This window comes from Hyperolius riggenbachi, chromosome 1, assembly GCF_040937935.1.
Source record: "Hyperolius riggenbachi isolate aHypRig1 chromosome 1, aHypRig1.pri, whole genome shotgun sequence".
Lineage (NCBI taxonomy): Eukaryota > Metazoa > Chordata > Amphibia > Anura > Hyperoliidae > Hyperolius > Hyperolius riggenbachi.
In genome coordinates, this window is record NC_090646.1 from 424,455,530 (window position 1) to 424,477,821 (window position 22,292).

Sequence of the window (22,292 nt, forward strand, 5' to 3'; positions counted from 1 at the left end):
GTTTATATACTTTCAAGAACATAGACCATTAGAGATGTGGTTTCATAGAGTTATAGTGCAATAAATGAAGCCCACTAGTGAGACCCGTGAACGCCTTTTCAAAAGCTTGCCCTCTTGGGACAGAAAAGTATAATCGGAGGATGGCCTTTGTTGCTAAGGCAACGTTGGCTGTCACTTTAAACAAATTAGACACCGACAGTGCTGTAGACCTACATTAAATAGAAATCAATCCAGTGTTAAAAAGCCCTGTTTAAAGCATATCTCCACTTTCCTTTAAGCAATCCTTCTCTGTTTATCAGCACTCTTCTTTACCTTGACATACTTGATGTCTCTCTTTCTCTCTTCATATGTTTCAGTGAGTTATTAAAAAAACTGTGTTGCATTGTCAGCTGTTAGTAAGATAGAAGTGATTTTTACTCCCACATGATGCCAAAAAATAGTTTCAGATGTGAGGATCTCCTGACCATGTGGAATAAATGTGTCATTGCAGTAAGCTAGTCAAGGTGCAAAAGGAGCCATAAATGCTTCTTACTGCTTCTTTGCACGCTGTCAGCGGTTCTCCTGCAGCAGCCAGGCAATTGTTAGTGCTTGGTACTGGCGCTGGTCACACTCCTCCCATGGAGTCGCATATGAGTGCGGCCGCAGTGTGACATGTGATGTGACAGTGCAACATGTTATGGTTCTCTGCCCCCAGGTAAGCCACTGTGTGGGAAGCGCTGAAACCCAAGGTTTTACAAGCGCTGCCTTTTAGCTGCATTTTAATTGCACCCAAATGGCGCTCATGGGCTACAGCTGAGACACTAAACTGCCCGGCAAGCGTGCAGTTTAGCCTCTCTTCTGAAAGAGGCCTAACTAAACAGTATTCTGGGTAGCTTTTACATAAGGTTTATGTGGTTGCCATGGTTTCAAGGCAATGCGATTTTAGTTGAATTTTAACACACTGCCTTCAGCCTTTTTAGTCCATATAAGAGTCAGTCAGTTATGACTGTTTCCTCCTTTCAAACCCATCCATAGTCTGTTGCCTTGTAATAATAGAAATCACATATTTGTTTTGACCGAAGTTCTTTCTATGTAAGTAAAAACCCTTCCAACCGTTAATAAAAACTTCAACTTGTGCACACGCTAAATGGTTTTCATGCCACCTCTGCCAAGAGTCTAGCATGTACACAGTGGCCTGTGACCTCTCGCTGACGCATTAAGAGGGACCACACTGGTGGATCGTCTTGGCCAAGTGTAGGCTTAGGGCCTTGTTTTCCTACTCCCTCTGTGCCACTCCATCCTGCGCTGCGTTGTCAGCCCGCCTTTCCCCTATATAGCGCCATATTAGACACAGACAAATAACATTTTATATTGCGCTTTTCTCCTGGCGGACTGAAAGCGCCACAGCTGCAGCCACTAGGACGCGCTCTATAGGCAGTAGCAGTGTTAGGGAGACTTGCCTAAAGGGGCCCATACACTGGTCGATTTCAGCCATCAACCGATCGATCGAGTCTTTAGAATCGATCGATTAGAAATAGATTCTTTTAACTCTATTGATTTGTGGCCGATTTTGATGGATTTGATCTATCTGACAGGATGGAAGATCTAGGTCGATCTGCTGCTGCCCATAGAGTTGCATTGGATCTAATGGTCCAATAATGCATTTTAGATAGATTTAATTCTGAAATCTATTTGAAATCTGTTCTTAGTGTGTGGCACACATCAGATTCCTGTCAGATTCAACCTGACGGGCATCTGACAGAAATCTATCTGATGGTCGAATCTGCTCTAAATCTATAAGTGTATGGCCACCTTAAGCCACTGTTCCATGTGTACTGTTTTTGAATTCCTAGTCCATCTATCACTGGAAATCGATCATAATGTTCACTTGCCCAAAAGATTGCCCGCAGATCAACTCCTGTTAACAGCCTTAAGTCAGTTCTTGATGTCTGCTTTGAAATTATGTAAATCTGTCACGCTCTGTGCAAAGCCATCCATCATACTAATAAATAATTTGCTTCAAATGCAATGGACTTAAAAGATTTTAATTTTTTTTTTTTTTAACAAAATGTAAGCTTCACTTGTGATTTTTCAGGCACCATGTTAAAACAAATGTCTTTGAAAAGTAAACTTTCAACTGTTTTTTAATTTATTTTCCCTACGAACTTATTCATGCAACATGTGAGAAACTGGGTTTCTATTTTTCTAGTTCTGAAAATTCTAGTGGGTGTTTTCAGAGAAAGAAATTAGTTTTGTAGGTGCTTTGCGTGCAGCTGAAGTGTCTCAAAGGTGTTTGTGGCCAGATGACATACGATGTGGTTAGCTATGGGCTTGAAGTCGCATTGAGATGTTGGTAGGCCTCGAGTCTGACAATGAATGTTAACTGTACATTATGGTTTTCCTTTCACAGTTCTCGTCTGTCGTTTCTGTATTGTAAATATTTAGCAAGGCAAACTGTCACCTATAAAAAAGGTTACTGTGCATATTATAGTTTTAGACAATGTGCTGCAATTTTTTTTCCATTTCCCCTAGCATCTTCTGACAGCTCCTGTAAACAAATCTGGATAGATCTGAGAGTTCTACTCAGATGTGTGTCACGGTTTTCCCAGTTGCTACCACAGGAAATCTGTAATGCATGGATTTAGAGAGCAAGGTGTCCTAATTGACTCTTCCAAAGGGCTCTGTAGTTTGTCAGTAGGAACACACATTCCCTAGCTTCTGGAAAGGAATAATGGGCTGCTGATTCCTACTTTGTTCTTTTCACCCCTGAATTATATCCTGCGAAAATGGCACAGAAAACCCAGCAAGAATAGAATTACCTGCTTACAAGATTACAAATTTTAACCTGCTACAGATTTCAGTGGCTGTTTGTGAGATAATAGTGAAACTCCTAGTACAGTTCACACAAGTGTGCTTGTTCTGTTTCCTGTGCTTATGTGAAAGCATGAAACCAAAGTGGCGTTGACCACACAATCTACTGTCTGGCTCTACTCGTACCACAGGGCTGCACTGTGGGAAGACAAAACTGATGCTTGCTGCAGATTAGTCTGTTTCCTGCAGGTAACAAGTTGTTTCTTTTCCCAGTGGTGGTGTCTTGTGAGCCCTCTACATTGTGGAAGTGGAACTGGGTGGTTGCAGCAGGGAAGACCAGCAGTGATGATCAGTATATGTACAACATGCAACAGCTACAAGACTAATTGAATTTCCGAAAGTATTGTTACGGCTTTGAACATTACATGGATATGAGGGATTCACAGAAGTATATTAAAGCCTTTTCACACCACCACTTTTTTTTTTTTTGTAGTGGTTTGTACTGAGCAAGAAAGGGTTGGTTTTTGGCCAGGTCACATTAAGGAGTTCACTCACTCATGGGCGTCTCAAACACAGGAAGTGAAAACATATCTCCCCAATGGTGACCGCTGAACACAGTTGAAAGCAAACTCCTTCACTGCAGTATCTAAAACTATAAATGAGTAGAAAATAGATTTGGGATGGAATTGTTCTTCAGGCTCCAGGAAGGAGGTGTTGTACATTGCAATTATTTTACACCTGCATGCCAAATACTTTTCATACACAGGAATGCCATCCCACTTTATAAAAATATTGGAGGAAGAAAGTTGACGTTAGGTCACAGTTGGTCAAATCTCAGGTGTGTTAACCATAGGCAATTACAGCTTGTGCCTTACGTTCTTGTGCCTGCTTGATATTGGATCTGTCTCTTGCAAAACTTTCTGCTGGCTCCTGAATTTCACATGAATTTGTCCACCCCTGCCCACTAATGGTACAATTTCCCAACTATTGATCCACTAATGGAGGGCAAAGTTCTAAGCAATTCTGATCAGACCGAATGAATCGTTCAGAAATTCTGATTGATAGAACTATCATTTGTCACCGGTCGGCTTTGTTAATGATCCCTGGTCCGATCCCACCTTTTGTAAGTATGGAAGAATTGTACAGACAAATGCATAAGATGCAGCAATGACAGAATACCGCACGTCAGCCTTGTTTTTAGTTGCCTGTAAAAAAAATAGCTTCATTAGCAGATTTGAGATTTTCCATATGGTGGTCCTACTTAGTGAGCCTTCACTGGTAGAGATTCTGTGCCTAGATCTGGTTATTGTCCTGGTCCCTCGTGTACCAATCTGCTATTCTAGAGCTGTATACTGTATTTTCCATCTGCTAGTTTGTTCACTTCAGCTGTTTGCTTGTACCTGCCTTTGTTCCAACTCCCCTTTGGATCACATGATTATTTGCTGAATTTCTCTAGGCAGAGATGTAACGCCACCATCTAATAATCTGGTAATCAGAATTCTTAGATATCCTTTTTTGTGTGTAGGTGCTTTCTGCATTTAAAAAATCCAGTCTTGAAATTTCGATGTTTCCAGAAACCTTTGTGAGAATTGAATTCCAAGCTCTGTGGGGCGTGGTTGCTGCTAGTGTCTGGATTGCATCGTCCCTGCTATTCAGACCAGAACGGGCCAAACACAGTCAGTCTACCTTTAACACAGACACTTAGGGGTGCATGAAGTGGTCGGTAGGGATGATGAGATGAAAATAAGTACAAGTTGATGCTGGATTAATGCAAATTTATATAGTTTGACAATGGACTAATTTTTGTTTAGCCCTCCCCATTCCAAATGGCCATTAGGCTTTTATTACCCCAGCACCCATCAACCGGTTGTACCACCTGCAATGGTATGTCACACCACTTGTTAGGTTACCTATGGATTACAAATGTCAATAAATGGTATCTCAGCAGTGCCGTCTTTCTTTCTCTGCCTCTGCCAAATTCAAGGATTGCCACTAAGTGCATTCATAAATATAGGAAAACGTTGTTCTATCCACCATGCATCACTGGAGCCCTGTCAGCTGACAAAACTCTCCCATTACATACTTTCCTGTTATGCTCATCCTGGTTGTTTATTGGGCGGCACAGTGGTGTAGTGGTTAGCGCTCTCGCCTTGCAGCGCTTGGTCCCCGGTTTGAGTCCTAGCCAGGGAACTATCTGCAAGGAGTTTGTATGCCCCCACTGTCTGTGTAGGTTTCCTCCGGGCACTCTGGTTTCCTCCCACATCCCAAAAACATACAGATAAGTTAATTGGCTTCCCCCTAATTTAGTCCTAGACTATGATACATACACACTTTTACACGATACATACATAGACATATGACTCTGGTAGGGATTAGATTGTAAGCTCCTTTGAGGGACAGTTAGTGACAAGACAATATATATACTGTACAGCGCTGCGTAAGATGTTGGCGGTATATAAATACTAAATAATAATAATGTCCCGTCCCAATAGCTTTAGTCCCTATTCCTAAAGTCTTACCGATTTATAATAATCTGCATTCTCCACCTGGCGATTCCGAAATGTATCCATCTCTGTTGTTTGACCAGCTCGGTTTGTTTTTTTTTGTTTTTTTTAGACTTCTTTAAAGAGACCCCTTTTTAACAAATGTACTAGGGAAACAAATATTTTATATGAAACCCCATTAAAACACTCATGCACTAAAAGATTTTAACCAATTTCATTTCATTACTCTGAATGAGAAATGTGTCTCTGTGACATTTCAGTACTTTTCCAGAGTGCTTCAAAGTCTTCTTAAATTAGAAGGAATTTGAAGCAGCGCCCATAATGCATTTTTTCAGGATAGTTCACAGAGTATGTTCAAATGATTCTAGGATATACACTGGTAAGCCAGGCAATACATCCACATTTTTTGGGTTGTATGCCTGTAGCCTATTCATATAACGTGTAATCCAGATTGCAGACAATGGTTTCAGGCTGCTTTGGCATTCATCAGTGCAAGATATGGATTAGATATGGCTCTGTACATAGGCTTGAGCCCTTTGTGCATGGTTCATGAATTTACTTAGGCCACAATACATTGCAGCCCTGTGTGTATACTTAGTATTTGTATACATATGTGTGTGAGGTAATTTTAGTAACTTTTTTTTTTTTTTTAAATAACCCAGACATGAAAGATTGTGTATGTTATGTATTTATTGTATGCAATTTATTTTCTTATGGCCCTTTGTGTGCTTGTGCATGATAAATTGCCCGCATATGCCACAGTTTAATTAAGTGGTTCATCTTTTCACTGGTATTGTGTTTATTTTGCCCATGTGTTTTAAGAGCTCCTTCCTTCTGTGCAATCTACTAGCTACATGCTTGATAAGCTATAGATACTTGAGCAGTTAACTCGTTAGATGGTGTCAAATGCCAAGCGGATGTGCTCATTAATGACTCACTGTCAGGTTTCAAGGCTGACTTGGCAACCTCTGCAGGTTTCAATGGTCTACTGATCTAGCTGTAAAGACTTAAAAAAAAAAAATGCAAATTCTGAATGGAAATTTTGGCTGCGCTTTTCATCTCAACAAAAACTTTTTTGAGAAGCGGCCTTATTAAAATACTGCTGAGCTGAATGTTTTGGACTCCAGCCACTTGCCTACTGCAGATTTGTGGTTCCTCTGCAGATTAGGGCCCTCTTGCATTCATTCCCCGGGTGTTTATTTAGAGAATATGTACTTGGTGTACATAATTCAATATATAAAATGTTAATACATTCTGTCTCAGGGTAAAAAAAAAAGGTGTTTTGCTTATTAAATGCTCTTATATTTTCTCATCTATTTTTTTTTTTCTGCAGGCAGAAATTGTCAAGAGGCTGAATGCTATCTGTGCTCAAGTCATTCCTTTTTTGTCCCAAGAGGTAAGGATGTTTCATTGGTAGTCGGCCTAGCTAAGTAGTGCCATTTAAATGACATGTAAGGTATTACATTTTTATTTATTTTTTTTTATTTTAAATATTTTTTTCCCTTTTTTTTTTTTTAATTTTTTTGCAATCTGTGAATCTTGTGGTACTTGCATTTCATTATTTTTTTTTTTTTATCTGTGCTGCTCCACTCATTTCTACCTCGGCATCTTATTAAAATTCCGAGCAATATAATTTAAATGCACTTATATAGAGGGAAATGTTATAATGCACTAAACGTAATGCAGCTGTTTTACTGTCATGTACGCTCAGTGTTGCTGAGAATTATGACTGTTAGTCAGAATGGCATTTAATAGAGTAGATTGAAAAATTGCCAGAATAGGCAGAGAATCGTACTCCTCTTTTGATGATCGGCATTAAAAGCTGGCAGAAGTGTGGTTAGGCATATCAAAAGCAAGTGCTGCTGAAAATAAACAAAAAGTAAATGCAGTTTGGCTAAACCGTTTCTGGAATGCTGTTTAAGGAGATGGCGGAGCGTATTTCTGCACGAGGGCATGCCAGACTTTTTGACCGATTAAAATCAAGATGGGGGAGAAGCACTTCCAATAATATTTTCATGAATGTTTACAGTATGTTTAGTGTTTATTTAGTAGAGTAGAGGATTTTTAGGCTATGTTCTGTGGCCTCCAACCTGATCCTGCTCTCCATTTCTGAAATGGCAGAAGAGAGTATGGTCCAGATACGGCCAGTATAGTAGCAGCAGAGAGATGATGGGGACTTGGCAGTGGATGAATATCAGGGAAGTAGCAGCTAAAGACAGGTGTGGCAGGTGGAATACAAGATTTAATAGTCCTTTCAGTCCCTCAAGCATGCTATGCTCTGCCTGTGCATAGAGGATAGGGAGGGCCACTGATGGGAATGGTGGGATTGGGGTAATTGAGCTCTCCGCTGTCTCCACTAGATGTATAGATTATAGGAAAGGGGCACACCTTGCCATTTGACTTCAGCTAAGTAGATGTTTACAGTTCCATTGGTGACCAAACCTGGGTTTCAATTAGAGCATGGCCCATTCCAGCACCCAAGAGTTTTTGACTGCCCTTCAAAAGAGCACACAGTCTAATGTAGCCACTATAGTGTAATATTCCTTCTGTACCCTATACCTACATATATATGTTTTGGGAAATTTGGTATAAAACAGGATTTAGGCACTCCTGTTTTATTCCAAATCCCCCCCCCCCCCAAAAGAAAGAAACCAGTGCAAAGATGGAGAGAACATCTAAACTCCATGCAGATAAGAAAAAACCTTGGAAACTGTAGTGGTACGATAATACAGTACTTGAAAGAACTGAGCTTCTGCTCCTAACAGTTTACCCCATAAAAAAAGTAAAAAAAAAACATACTATCCAGTATGTCTAGATACAGAGATTTGGCCGCTTTGGTCTAGTGTTTCTCCAGTCAATGCTGGAATTTGTTTAAAACAGAGACATCACTGTTTACCTAATAATAAATTAAAACAAGCTAAAAAAAAGTGGTAGATCAGGTGAAGCTTCTGAGGGTGGGGCTGCAGCAACAGTGTGTGTGTGCTGTGGGTAGGAAGCCTCTCCCTGGGTAGCTGAAGTTCCTCCTCTTGTCTCCTTAGTTTCCTTCCTTGGTGGAGATTGCTTAGAATGCTACTATTACAGCTGCTAGTGTGGACTGGAGAAGCAATAGGCTTTTGTGACCAGATCTTTATCCTGGTGTCTTGTGGAGGAGATCCATTTTAATACCCATATATACTCGAATATAAGTCAACCTCCTGTATAAGTAGACTCCAATATTCGACCCTCTTAAAGGACTTACGAGCCCAAAAGAGGAAAAAAATGTCTTTACCTTTGTGAATTTGTAACGCACGGAGGACGCCATCCGCGCCCTCCGTGCAGCTCCGCCGGGTCCCCGCTGCTTTTGTCCACCCCCCCCCCCCCCCCCCGGCCGGACCCCGACCCCACAGCCCGGGTCAGGCGCTCCTTCCTCCACAAATATGGCCGCCGGAGGAGGCCGCGGCTGCGCAGCTCTAGGTCCTCCCTCCTCGATCCACGCTACGTAGCGTGGAACGGGGAGGGAGGCCCTAGAGCTGCGCAGCCGCACTCGCGGCTGTGCGGACTGCACAGCCGCGGCCTCCTCCGGCGGCCATATTTGTGGAGGAAGGAGCGCCCGACCCGGGCTGTGGGGTCGGGGTCCGGCCGGGGGGGACAAAAGCAGTGGGGACCCGGCGGAGCTGCACGGAGGGCGCGGATGGCGTCCTCCGTGCGTTACAAATTCACAAAGGTAAAGACATTTTTTTCCTCTTTTGGGCTCGTAAGTCCTTTAAGCTGGAATTTTTTTATTGACTCAAGTATAAGGGTTGGTGCACACCAGAGCGGTTCTGAAGCGTTTTTTTAAAATGCTTGCAGGGGAAAACCGCTTGGCTAATGAAAGTGAATGGGATGGTGCACACCAGAGCGGTTCGTTTTTTCCACAAACGCAAACTCAGGGGATGCAGCATTTTTTAGATTTCTGAGACGTTTCTGCTTCAATGTTAAAGTATAGGAAAGTGGAAAACCGCTCTGAAAAATGCTAGATCAGACCGGTTTTCCAGGCGTTTTTGTTACAGAAGCTGTTCAGTAACAGCTTTTACTGTAACAATATTTGTAATCTGCTACACAAAAACGCTCCAAAAAAATGCTAGGCATGTTTAGAAAACGTCTCTAAACATACCTAGAATCGCTCTGAAATCTGCTTCAAAAACCTATAGCATTCTGCTAGAGGCTTTTGGTGTGCACTGGGCCTAAGTCTACCCATTAAAGTTGGGGACCAGGAGGGGTAAGTGACTGCACTGCATAAAATATTGCAGCCATTAACTCCTCCTTTCCCTAAAGTGCAGCCAATAACTCCTCTAGATCCCCCAAATGCAGCAATTATCCACTCCCATTCCTGCAGCCCAGTATTTCCCCCCATTTTTTTAATTGTTGTAGCCAGGACTTTCAGATGTGTGCTTTCTTGGCTTTCACTTTATGAAGAAAGTGTCACTTGCCACTGAGTAAATTGTTGAAAATGGGATTGTCACAAATGGTACATACATTATTCATTGTGCTCAGTGTTGCTAGTGACTCGTGTATATAAGTCCACCCCTATACTTGAATTTAGGGAGTCAGAACTAAATTTCTAGACTTCTACTCTAGTATACATAGTAGTTCGATATACTGCATACATGCATAAGCATCCATTTTCTTTTGGTTACTTGGTTCAAGTGGTTTGTTTGGCCTGGATGTTAAAATTTGATCTAAGCAATATTGAGTCTTTGGCTATATTTGATTCCCACTCAGCACTTGTGCTGTGCATGTTCTTCTGTTGTATAGATGGTTTACTGTGACAGTCGGAAAACATTGTAGCATGTTAATTGGCATGTGAGCAGAATGGGCCTGGAGTGTGTACTAGTGTGGTGCAGATATTGAACTGTTAGAACAATTCAGATCAGTCTCTCTCTGAAGGGAGCAGTGCACTTCAAGGCAAACCTGTCATAGCTCAAGACAAAAGATAAAAAAAAACTGCCTGTCAAATCAATCAATTGTTTTAGATATAAAAAGGCTGATGACATTTTAAGTGAACTGAGCTCTGAAAGCTGGGTATAAACTTTGATAATCTGAAACGATCTGTACAGATAAGTATGGACCGCTATTAAAGTGTACCAGAGACGAACAAACCTACCAGTTTTATACAAACCTGGGGCTTCCTCCAGCCCCATCTGCACGGATCACTCCCACGCCGCCGCCGACAGTCTTGTGTATTGCCGGCACCAGGTCCCGTAACTTCGGGGTGGGGGGGAAGAGGACAGGCACATAAACTGCACCAGTTGCCAGACAGCGGGCGGATGGCAGAAGAGGCCAGCGGTATCTAGGGACTTGTGTGCACTTTTTAGATTTCACACTGAAACAATTGGAAAGGATTGTTTTGCCAGTGAAAAATCTAAACTGTATGAAACTTTAGGCCCAGTACCAACCTGCAGTAATTGTTGCCCTCAACGATCGTTCCAGGTTGTTTTGTGCAACATTTCCCTGTACAAACATAGGCCATATGGATATGGGAGCGGAAAGGAGCAGCTAGAATGAGTGGAGAACAGTAGTAGCAGTTGGACATGTTTTACAATGACCAATTACTATTGAATTGTCTATTCATAGATGCCCAAAACAATCCTGAATTATGCAGAACACTGAATTTGCTTGTTTGTCGTTTAGCCTTTTAGACATATGGGGCCATATGCAATTCACTTTATCACCTGAGTTTTCTCCTACGAGAATATTTTCAATTTTAATTAACTTTCCAGCACTTTTCAACTACAAAAGTACCAAAAAAGTACGTGAAAAAGTTCTCTCAATACCATATTGAGTATTTTCTTGCTTTCTGGTGGCTTAAAAGGCATAGGGATAGAAGGGGTTTGGGGAAACTGTAAAAATGATGTCCTCTTAGCCAAGCAGCCACGTCTTTGGCACAGGAAGACTGCTTTGCAAATCCAGCCATCCAGGTAATTCAAAATTAAATTTGTTCAAGATAAAATGAAATGTATTTACGTACAGAAAACCTTGTGTATTGCAAGATGCTCCACCCTATTTGTATTGAAAGGGTTTGCCTGGTTTTGGATCTCGAAATACTGTATAGTGTGCATGTGCAGAACGTTACTGGCCATGGGCATGCTACCAAGGAACACGCATTGCCGGGCCATGCTTGCACACTGCTTATGATGCAGTAATGCCATAGCATGCCGTGCGTTAACAGGGCAATGCGTATATTTTACAGTGGCAGTGAGTACTTTTATTGTACTGTATGCCTCACTGTATGATCCCTCCTCTACTGCAAGGTGAAACTTTTCAACTGATCACAACGATTTACACAGCGTGAAAGGGCCCTTCTACCTTGTAAACATTAGCTGTTAGCTGCAGAGATGCAAGTTCCTGAACTTCAGTTGTGTTTTCTGACAGACTCCAGTGCTTCCTATGGATACATGCTGCTTTATTGTAGAAACAGAATAGGCAGTCTGTTACAGAAATCACAAATGGTGCTCAGATGGCAGAGGGATAGGTGACGAGCTCCTGCCTTGCAGGTCGGTTCACATTTCCTCCTGCAAGGCTGGTTCCTCTGCTGTGCATAGTAAATGATCCTATAAATGCTTTCCCATTTGGAGTCGTGCTAGTATTCACCCCGTTCATTTTTCATGATGGCAAGCATTTTGTGTCTGTTTCCAGGAGCAAGGCTTCTTTTTTAGCGGGCGTCTGACTGTTAAGTTGCCATGAAGGGTGTGGTTTGACAGCTTATATGTCTATGAAGCAGCCAGTGTGTTGACAAGGCAGTATGGCAGACATGTGAGGAATCCTACAGCCTAGTCAGCTGTCCAGGATCTCTAACAAGCCGTCTCGTCTTATGACTTGGTTTTATATGTATTATTGATTGTTAAGCTGTGTATTTGTTCCTTTCTTCTTTGAGTGTGTTTTTTTGTATTTCATTGAACAGATTGTACCATAATTCTCCTAATTGGCCCATGCTGACTTTAATTCCGCCTCATTAACCAATACTTCAATCCCGTTGCTTCCAACTCTGATATGCTTGCAAAGCAGATAGCCTTGCAATGAGAAAAAGGTACCTAATTAGAATGACAGCAAATGCGCTATTTTTTTTTTTTGTTGTTTTTGTTTTTGTTTGCTAGAATCTATTTTTTCCTTTTTAATTTGTGGGGAGATTTGATGCAGCCAGCTATTTGTGCCTCGGTGTTGAAATCTCACTACCAGGTACATATGTTCATAGGGCAGTTACAGCTCTGATTCTCACCCTACTTGCATCTATATGTGTTTAGCTCCGGGAGGCATTAGTCTTCTGCTGGGGTATACAATGCGTGTTTTATCCGTTTCCTTTTTTTTTTGTTTTTCATGTAAATCATGCTACATAAACACAATTTAATATTTTCCTTGGTGAAAACTGTTCCTGATTCATACAGGCAGTCGCTGGCAGAGCTTGTTTTATTCTGGGGAAAGCTTGGCATACAGTATTCAATCTATTTAGCAGATAAGATGTTATATTTGCTAAAAGCATAGAATAAAGAATTGTAATGGTAATGTACACACGCTGTGCCTAAGTTGGCAGAAGTGACCATGTTAGACAAGAATATGTGTGTGTGTGTGTGTGTGTGTGTATACAAGAGCCCCCTCGACCAACCCCCATGCCCATAGTTCTTCTTGTCCTCACTCCGCCTACCGAAAGCTGCTTCCTCAGCCCTCCTCCCTTCGCCATAGCAAAAAGTGGGTTGCTAGCCTCTAGTACAGAAACACGTGTACAGTACTTTGCCCCGAACTGTCACCTGACAAATTGAGTCCCTTCAAACCCAACGGATGGCTGTGTGAATATCTATATAAGCAACTCTTAAAGGGTACCAGCAGTAAACAAATAACCCTTCCTCTGCTTCTGAGCTGGGACCCTTTTAAGAATAAAAGCTCACAGCTGCACTCCCCTCCCATGTCTGAGGGCGGCTGCGCTGGACAGGAAAAAACATTGACCTGCGCCGTAGAACAGAGCCACTTGTGCACAGCGTGTGGGCCGTGGAGGGTCAGAGAAGCCTCTTGCACAAACAGAGGCTTCCCTCTACGGTTGGTTAAAATTTATATTATTTTATATGGTTTGTTTGTTTTCAGGATTGTTTTAAAGAATAGGTGGATAATTTATATAAATATGTATATACGGTATTTTGATTGGCTGTGTGATAGCTGTATCTGGAGGTAGACTTATTACCTTGCTGTCCCTGTTAGGCAGCCCAATGTGAAGTGTGTATGGGGTGGAGTAATGTCCTGTTCACTCAGACAACCATCTTCTAGAGAATAAACAGAGCTTTTACTTGGACAAGTGTGGATCTTCCTGTTTTTTACATCATCTTCTAGAGAATATGTCGTATTTCATGTGTACCCATGTTCATGAATAACAGTTTACTATAGTTATATACAATTATACTTCTTGATGCAACATTATGCTGCAGACTATTCCCTATCACTTCTCCACACTTGATTTAAATTTTCTGCCATACCTAATCACTCAATTTTTGATCGACAAACTATTTGACATTCATCGGAAATTAGTCGACTGGATATATTTTGAGCAATAGATCACTGGTCAATTATGATTGAATCTGGCAAAAAATTGACCTATGTATGGCCACCTTAAGTAACAATCTGCAAATGTTTTACCTTTCTGCATGTAACGTGAATTCTTGTTTGTTCAGCTGTAATGTATGTGGCCTGTTTCAGTAATGTCTCATATATGTCTGGGAAAGAGAGAGTAAAAATTCCCCCAGAAATCACTAGGCAAGGAGCAAGCAATGGTAATGGGTTATAGGAGCAATTAAACCATTTACTCTCTTTCCCTGCTGATCTGTGGTAAACCACTGCAGCCTCTGCTATTTGACGAGGTCATGGAGGAAATTGTCCATGCAGGGACATGTATATTCAGCACAGGGATATGCATATGCTTGGTAATCTCCGCAGCAGGAGGATGTTTACTTTGGGTTACTCGTTAGAGGAAAGGTTGTGGTTGATGCTGATTAAGGTTCTGTAATTATTTCCTTACAGCAGAATCTCTCCCCACACCTTGTTAACTTCAGCAGTATCTTGAAATGAGTGTAAACTAGCAAAGGGACTTCAGTAAGTTTACATATTGCGGGGAGGGATCTTGTGGAAAGTGCTATATATATACAATGGTGCCTCTGTTGCCGGCTTGTGGTGGAGATCTACAGCTGGAAAGATGCCTTCTCCTTTACCTAACTCAGTCCTGTGGGGTTTAGCAGCATTCTGAAGTACAGCAAATAAAATATTGATAAAAAAGAAAAGTGTTTTTTGTTTTTTCTTGTCATTTTAGCACCAGCAACAAGTGGTACAAGCTGTTGAACGTGCCAAGCAAGTGACCATGGCGGAACTGAATGCAATCATTGGGGTATGTTATCTTTTCATTACTAATTGCTGTTTGCATTCATGTGACTATTTGTTTTACACTTGGGGTGGCCATATACTTTTATGTGTACTTAGGATGGCCATACACGTATCATTTTTCCAGTTTGATTCCCAGCAGATTGGATCAGTCTGATCAAATCTGGCAGAAGTCTATTGCTCCAACATGTCAGATCGAGTTTCAGTCGAATGAAACTATCACAGGAGTAGTTTTTGATTGATGGGCTCTAGTGTTGCACTGCATTGAAAGTGACACACTGCAGTTTTAATTTTTTTTTTCTCCCTAGATTTCCTACTGAAATGTACTAAATCATGTGCTCTGTGGTAGGCATTAATCAGAGTTGAAGAATAATCGATCAGCTTGTGCATTGGGGAAAGATCTGTGAGGTTATTGCTAAATTTAGTCCGTATTGCTTTTTGGTTGACTCTCTCAATAACATACAAAGGCCTAAATCCTATAAACCTTTCTCCTACGTTTTTGCCAAGGGGATATTTTAAACTATATAAATGTAATACTTTTAAGCTCCCGCCAAGCAAGAAATTACTCAAAATCAGTTTGTCATATTTTTTTCTTTACCTACTCTTTAGTACTTGTTCAGTTGCTAAGTGGTAAATAGTTTGAGAAAATAAGATGAAAAAAATATCTCCTGGGAGAAAACTCAAAAGAAAAGTTAATTGGATAAAGACTAGAAATTTTGCAAAGCTCTGATTTGCTGGGATCACATCCTGCTTTAACACATGATCATGACTAGCAAATCAGAGACTTGCATATTTCTCACCTGACCTGTCTTTTTATTGCTTTAGTTGAATTAATGCAAAAAAAAAAATGGGAGTGTTGTAGAAACTAAAATAAGAAAACACTCCTGTATAAACCTAAGGGCTCATTCACACTACAGAACGTATGCACGAATACGATTTCATGCATGCGCTGCCAACGCACAGCGATCACATGGAATGCACGTTGTGGTGCGCTAAAGCGTAGACGGCGGCAGCTGTGCCCATCGGGGAAACGTATGCGTTGTGCGTTAAAATGTTCCCAGATGCGTTACAACGTAACGCATGGGAACGCACACCTGTAGTGTGAATGGTAACATGGAAGTCTATGGACTTTCATGTTGCCATATAAATCTTACATTATGTGTGTTGCGTCAAAACTGACAGCGCAGCACATAGTGTGAATGAGCCCTTAGGGTTTTTTTCCCCTGAACAGCTCATGAATGATTGTTTTGGGGGAATTATGATTATGTATGAGATGAAACAGTGTGAGTGGAGTTGCGCAAAGAAGGACTGCTGTTGAGTTAGCATCACATGTCTGTGGTTAGATAGTGCTTTTTCACGCTACAAGTGATTCCTGGAATTTTGTGACTCTGCACTTGTTGAATGCTATGACAGTGTAAACTACATTGTTCTTAGTGAGGCTAGGCTAGATCATAGTGTATGCTTGAGGCCTGCTGGCGCTACTAGAAATAATTGTGCAGGCATAATGATGCACTCACTAGTGAACTGGCCATGAATATTTCACATTCCCGTCATCACCAATCACCTCACTAGCAAGCGGCAGTTCTACCCTGCTAAGTTTTTGCACCAATGCATTTAGGTCCTTTTCCACTAGCCGCATTCTGCATTCCATTTGGATTGTCAAACGCTTGGTACTTTAAAACTAATGAGAACTGAGTGGCAAAGTTTACATTAGTGTGCTGCTTTTGCAAGAAAACAAGATCAGCAGCACCACTCTTTAAGGAATAGCTCTTTATTGAGACATGTAATAACGCAATTTTTTTGCAACACAATTTTTCCCAAATGCGATCTTCTGTACTACCACTTTTTTTTTTTTTTAATTAATTTATTTATTTTTTTTGTACAATTTACTTTCTAGTCAAAATTTAGGAGTGCAGGAAAATTTCAAAGCAATTGCGTTACTATGCAATTCGTTTCTTTTTCTCTCCCACCCAGCCCCAACCTCCCCTTTTTTTCACCCCTTTCAGCCAAAGCGCATTCACAGTGTACACCCGTTAGGTTGTGGCAGAATTGTGGTAATGGATAAAGAAACGCAATTGCGATTCTTAATGGATCATAAATGCTAGGAAACAAAATTTTAGAGCACCTTTTTGACGTGCCAGGAGAATGGACACCAATCAAGCAACGGCTTCTGAAACTCTAGCCTATGCTAGTACTTTTTTTTTTTTTTTTCCTTTTTTCAGTGCTCCATTCTGAAAGCGTCCTTACAGGGAATTTTTTTATTTAAATACTTTGTCAGACAATGGCATTTTTATTGACAGTTTTGGTTACCATTTCCAATGCTGTCAGAATCGCTCGTTGATACTAAACAAGTAATTCACTACTCGAAAACTAGCATGTAGCCTCCAACAAACAGCTTGCTAGGACAAACTCGACCAAACGGGCATTTGTTTTAATGACACAGCCCTTTTTGTTTATGGCTCTTGTTCTTGTTGTTGTGTGCGTACAGCTCTAACTCATTATATTGTTTATACATGGCTAGACTGGCAGAGAGTGCTCAAGTGCATGCTGGGTAACAGGTTGCATGACATCACTGCCTGACAAAGGCTAATGTCTTCTCACAAGTTAAATACTACCAGACAATCCTTAATGAGCTGATTCTTCTTCCACGTCTCTTAAAACATAAAAATAAAAGAAAAATCATAGTGTCTCAAGAAAATACAGCTAATGGCTTCCGCGCTCATAAGTTTTGTCAGACTGTGGATCTGGGCAGTCGCTTTGTTTACGGGTCTAGTCTATTGCTGAGCTACAGTGAAATATTGTCTGTTACACATCACAATATAGAGGTGAGAAATCCTGCTTTAATAACACATTATACACATGTGTAATTATACAGCTGGTGCAAGCCGCTAAGTTATTCTAATGAAAGCACTAGAACTGTACTTTTCTTCTGCGCCCCCTCCCAAATGCTTTTTCTTTTGTGTATAGATTATACATAAAAGTCTTTTCCTCTTTTATTCAGTGTATCAAACACACTTTGAAATGCTAATTATTCCATTTACTTTCATTAAAATTCAAATTGCTGAGTGAAGATGTGGATAAGGGTCGCCGAATAATCAATCTGAAGTGAAGATATTGCCTCAATTATGCCTCTGTCTTTAACAAGGAAATCAGCACTCTCTGATCCTTGCTGACGGAGGTAGAGTGCAATGTTCTGATTGTGGCCTGCATTTAATGGCCTATTTCTTATTCTGTTTTGTGCCCCTTTGACCACAGGAGAATACCGGTAGTCAATTAAGGGTTATAAATGAAGAAAGAGTAACCTTTTATTTCCTGTGAAGTTTCCCAATAAAAAAGACAAATCTGAGGGAGCTGTGTTTAGCCATGAATAACATTTACTGCAAACTCTTCACCCACAAGTAGGAAGACAGGAGGCAACGTTTCCACTTGCTAGACAAATCCGTTGGAAAGGGAGTATATGATTTCATCCTATGATATATATGAATGCATATATTTATACATTGATGAAACAAGGGTTATGGTGGATGGTAGTAAAGATGTCACCCCATGGCTGAAGAGAAGTAGTCTCTGAAACTTCCAATGGATGTGTCCGATTTTAGTTCCTCCAGCATTACAGCTGTTGTAGTATGGTTCTATCTCCATAAGTAGACTTTGAGCAGGCCTCAAGGTTTGACACACCGTGGCTATTTTTCTTGCATTAGTGCATGTCTAATGCATGATTAACATGTCTTTTTTCACTGAAAAATGGATGGGTTTCATTTATGTAAAAAAGACAGTGACTGCTTATTCCAGGCATAAACGGCAACCTGCTACAAATAAAAATGCAGCGCGTCCCAAGAGACAAGGGGAAGCTAACTTTAATACATTTTTAGTATTTTATTCAAACCATTAGGGTTACATTTATACAGATGCAGTACTCTCATCCCAGGTCCTATACAATTTGACCCAGTGGGGCGAAGAAACCCCAGAGCAAAATCCCTCCCTCCCCCCCCCCCCCCATGTCGAATGGACATAAACCTCTGTATACAATTTTTGAATTCTCTCAACCCGACCAGTTTTACCCTTCCTGCATCCTCAGGGGAACCCTTTAACATCCCCATCATTTTGGAGCTTTAGCAGCTATGCACTATCATGGAGGTGCCGGAAGTATTTTTATTTTCTTTTTTTTTTCTTTTTTTTTTTTTTTTTTGTAATGTAAAGGAGGGCAGTGGCAAACTCTTATTTTAAATTGAAGTAACATCAGTAATGTAAGTACATGGCATTATTGATGAGTGCTTTTATTTTAACACTTTGTATATGACATATCATAGCTCTGTATTGCTTGTATCTGCTTCTTTTCACTCGTATTTGGCATTAAAGCTTCAAACCTCTGAGGTCATGAGAACTCTTGGCTAAGGCAACTACTGAGACAGATACATGCACACCTGATCATTGACTGATTACTGCATGGTTACATTTTTATGAACTTTTATGCATTACTAAAATTATTAAAAAGCATTTTTTACCCGTGAGTTCTTTTCAGCTTAAAATATCTTGTGACCAGTGTTTGAAAGAATCAATATTCTGTTGATTCATTTTTTTTAAGGCCCCTGTTGCTCTAATCACCCATGCAGCTATTGTGCCACACATTGAACATGTTTATGTTCATTGCTGTGTACTTTCTCCTCAGTTTTCTTGAGCCTGCAATTGGAACAGATTGCATGTTCTGCACTGTTGATTCTCATACTGCAGATCTTAAACAACAATTTGTTTGCTGGCGGTGAAAAGGCTTAAAACAGAATGTTTTCCCCCAAATCTGTACAATACTGCCATGACGGTATTGTTGTAAGAAGCACATTTTTGGTCTTATTTATTTATTTTGCTATATTGAAAAGGCAAGTTGTAATTTAGACTGGCAGAGAAGATCAGATTTATTTAAAAAAAAATAATAATTTGACTTCGTTATAAGTTGCTTTCAAGTGTCCCATACCGGTTTTGGGAACAGTAAAGCAATGTTTTTATCCTTCTTCACCTCTTAAAGGACAACTATGAGAAAAATGGATTTTTAACTTCATATACTAAGCTGCTGTCAATGAAAACATTACCACTCTTAGGCTGTGTTCCCAGTACAGCGGAAAAGGGACATTTTCTTGTCCATTTTTACTGCATCGGAAAACTGTAAACGGATAATTTTACAAATAGTTTCTTTCTGGTTGTAATAATGCAGCTGTACGCACACCTACCATGTAGATAAATCCAGAGTCGATGAACATAGGCTTCCACTGACAAAACTTGAAAAGGCTTAGAAAGAGGCTGTAAGTAATGTTTTAGAGTAAGAAGCTCCTTGATTTGGCACTCTCTCTGAAGTGTTCTTGTCTCTGCACTTCAGAATATTGTTTGAGATCCAAACAATGCTTTACTAACACAGCCAAATTTTCTTCATATTCAAATGGCATGGAAATTATCAAACCAATTCATACTGCTGCTAGGGAAGTGTCCTTGTAACAGTGCACCGGAGATTGCAGAATTTCCCTCCCCTATTTTTTCAGACCTTCACTGACTTCTTTTTAGGGATAGAATCTTTCCTCTGTCCTGCTATGTCATTCGGTTGTGTGGGCATTGCTTGCCTCTGAGGAGGCATAAGCAAGCCCAACCCTCCACAATCAAATAAGCTAAAGCTTTGAGAGTATGGGAGTAGTAGACTGGGTAAGAGGCCATAACCTAGAGGTTGTTCAGCAGATTGACAAGTTTACTTTAAGGAACCACATTTGCGCAAAACTGGAAATGTAATATCCATGTACACTGAATGGCTAACAAAATTAGAGACTCCCTTTTAATAACGAGTACGTTTACCTTTTAGCCCTGGTCACAGCCGATATTATTCTTGGCATGGACTCTACAAGTTGCTGCTACCATTGCTGAGTTATGTTGGTCCATGTTGACATAATGACAGCTCTAAGTTGGGTCAGATAAGATGGTGGCATTTCCAAGCTATGAAGTAATCTTTTGGCTTCTTCCCACAAATGCTCAATAGGATTGCGGTCATGGGACTGAGCTGGCCATGGAAGCAGGTTAAATTCTGATGTTCTTCAAACCAGTCTTCAAGTGAGCAAACTTATTGTTCCTGTGCCCATAACAGGCATCTTTTCCTATTTTTTTTTTTTTTTTTTTTATACCAAAGGCACACTTGATGCCCATCTTTTTCAAAGTATGTCTTGTGTGTTTGAGATATGCTTTGTGATGCACCTGCTTTAAAGTGAGCTGTAATTTGTCATGTTGTTTCCCTTCTGTTGCTGCAGACTATGCGTGCTACTCACCTTTCACCTCTCTAATTTACCAGCCTTTTTCAGCCAGAATAGTCCTGCTCTCTTGAAGTTTTCTTTCCTCACTCAGCTGCCACTCTCTAAACACCTAAGATACTGTTGGGTAAGAAAATCCTACAATTCATTGTTTCAGAGATGCTAGTACCAGCTTTTCTTACATGTACATCCCTTGTTCAAAGTCACTTAACCTTCCTGGCGGTAACCCCTAAGCCGCGCAGGAGGTTTTCTCAGGCCCTGATGGGCCGATTTGCTTAATTTTTTTTTTTTTTTTTTTTTTTTTTTTTTTTGCTACACGCAGCTAGCACTTAGCTAGCTGCGTCAGCCCACCGATCGCCGCCGCGCACCCCTCAGACCCCGTGCGCTGCCTGGCCAATCAGTGCCAGGCAGTGCTGAGGGGTGGATCGGGACTCCCAATGACGTCACAACGTCGGTGACTTCATCCCGCCCCGGGGAAAGCCCTCCAGAAAATACCGTTCTTTGCACGGGATATCCTGACCGGAGATCGCCGAAGGCGATCGAAGCGGGCGGGGGGATGCCGTGGGCTCGCTACATGATTTAAAAAAAAAAATACCGCTGCGCTGCTTCCTGGCGGAATTCATTAGACCGCCAGGAGGGTTAAACCTTTTCATCGGTCCCATTGTGACATTAACTTCTGAGATAGCTAGGTCATCCGAAGCTGAACGTTCCTTATATAAGCAACTCTGTTGTTTCATCACTGTTGGACTGGTTTACTTTAAAGCTAGGGGTATCTCTAATTTTTGGGCCACTAAGTGTATATACATACATATACAATGTACCCTTGTCCCAGAGTAAAATGTACTATACATTTGTTTTTCCCTATGTCACTTAAGTAGTAATGTTCTGACAGGTTTTGAACTAGTCCATCTCATCCTGAGGGATACTTGAGGTTTTCTTTATTTTCTTGCTCAGTCCAACTGCAAAAATAGTGTGCAAACAGAGAAGCTGATTTTTGTATAAATCCCTTTCCAGGGAATGTTTTGGTAAACTTTTTAAAGGAAAATACGGAAAATCCCCCCATGAGACCTGTCAGATTTTTATAAACCAATGTTAGTGACCGCAACATATTGAAAAGTGATTTATAGCTCATTTTACTGTGGAAGAAATGTACTGTTTGTATGTGAACATGTATTTTAAATTTATTTTTTGCAATAGTGACCCTTTAACGTCCAAGGGGGAAAAAAAGCTGTTCTGTTCATTGATGAATTGGACGTGTGTCGCATTTTATTATAATTTTTTTTTTGTCACGCTACTTAATGTCCCTGTAAGGCTTTGGTACTTTATACTGCTAAAATATTCAGGAACA

General features: G+C 40.8%; 1 protein-coding gene across 10 annotated transcripts in view; it reads left to right on the forward strand.

The window, feature by feature from the left end:
• Positions 1–22,292, forward strand: part of LOC137518649 (transducin-like enhancer protein 4) — a 175,553-nt gene that overhangs the window by 36,234 nt on the left and 117,027 nt on the right. For 6 of the 10 annotated variants that reach the window (XM_068236770.1, XM_068236777.1, XM_068236787.1 and 3 more), the window contains 2 exons: positions 6,628–6,690; positions 14,599–14,673. In XM_068236770.1, the coding sequence (XP_068092871.1) occupies positions 6,628–6,690; positions 14,599–14,673 (138 nt within the window). The remainder of the gene's footprint in view (positions 1–6,627; positions 6,691–14,598; positions 14,674–22,292) is intronic. The other 4 variants (XM_068236814.1, XM_068236823.1, XM_068236831.1 and 1 more) reach the window with 1 other exon arrangement.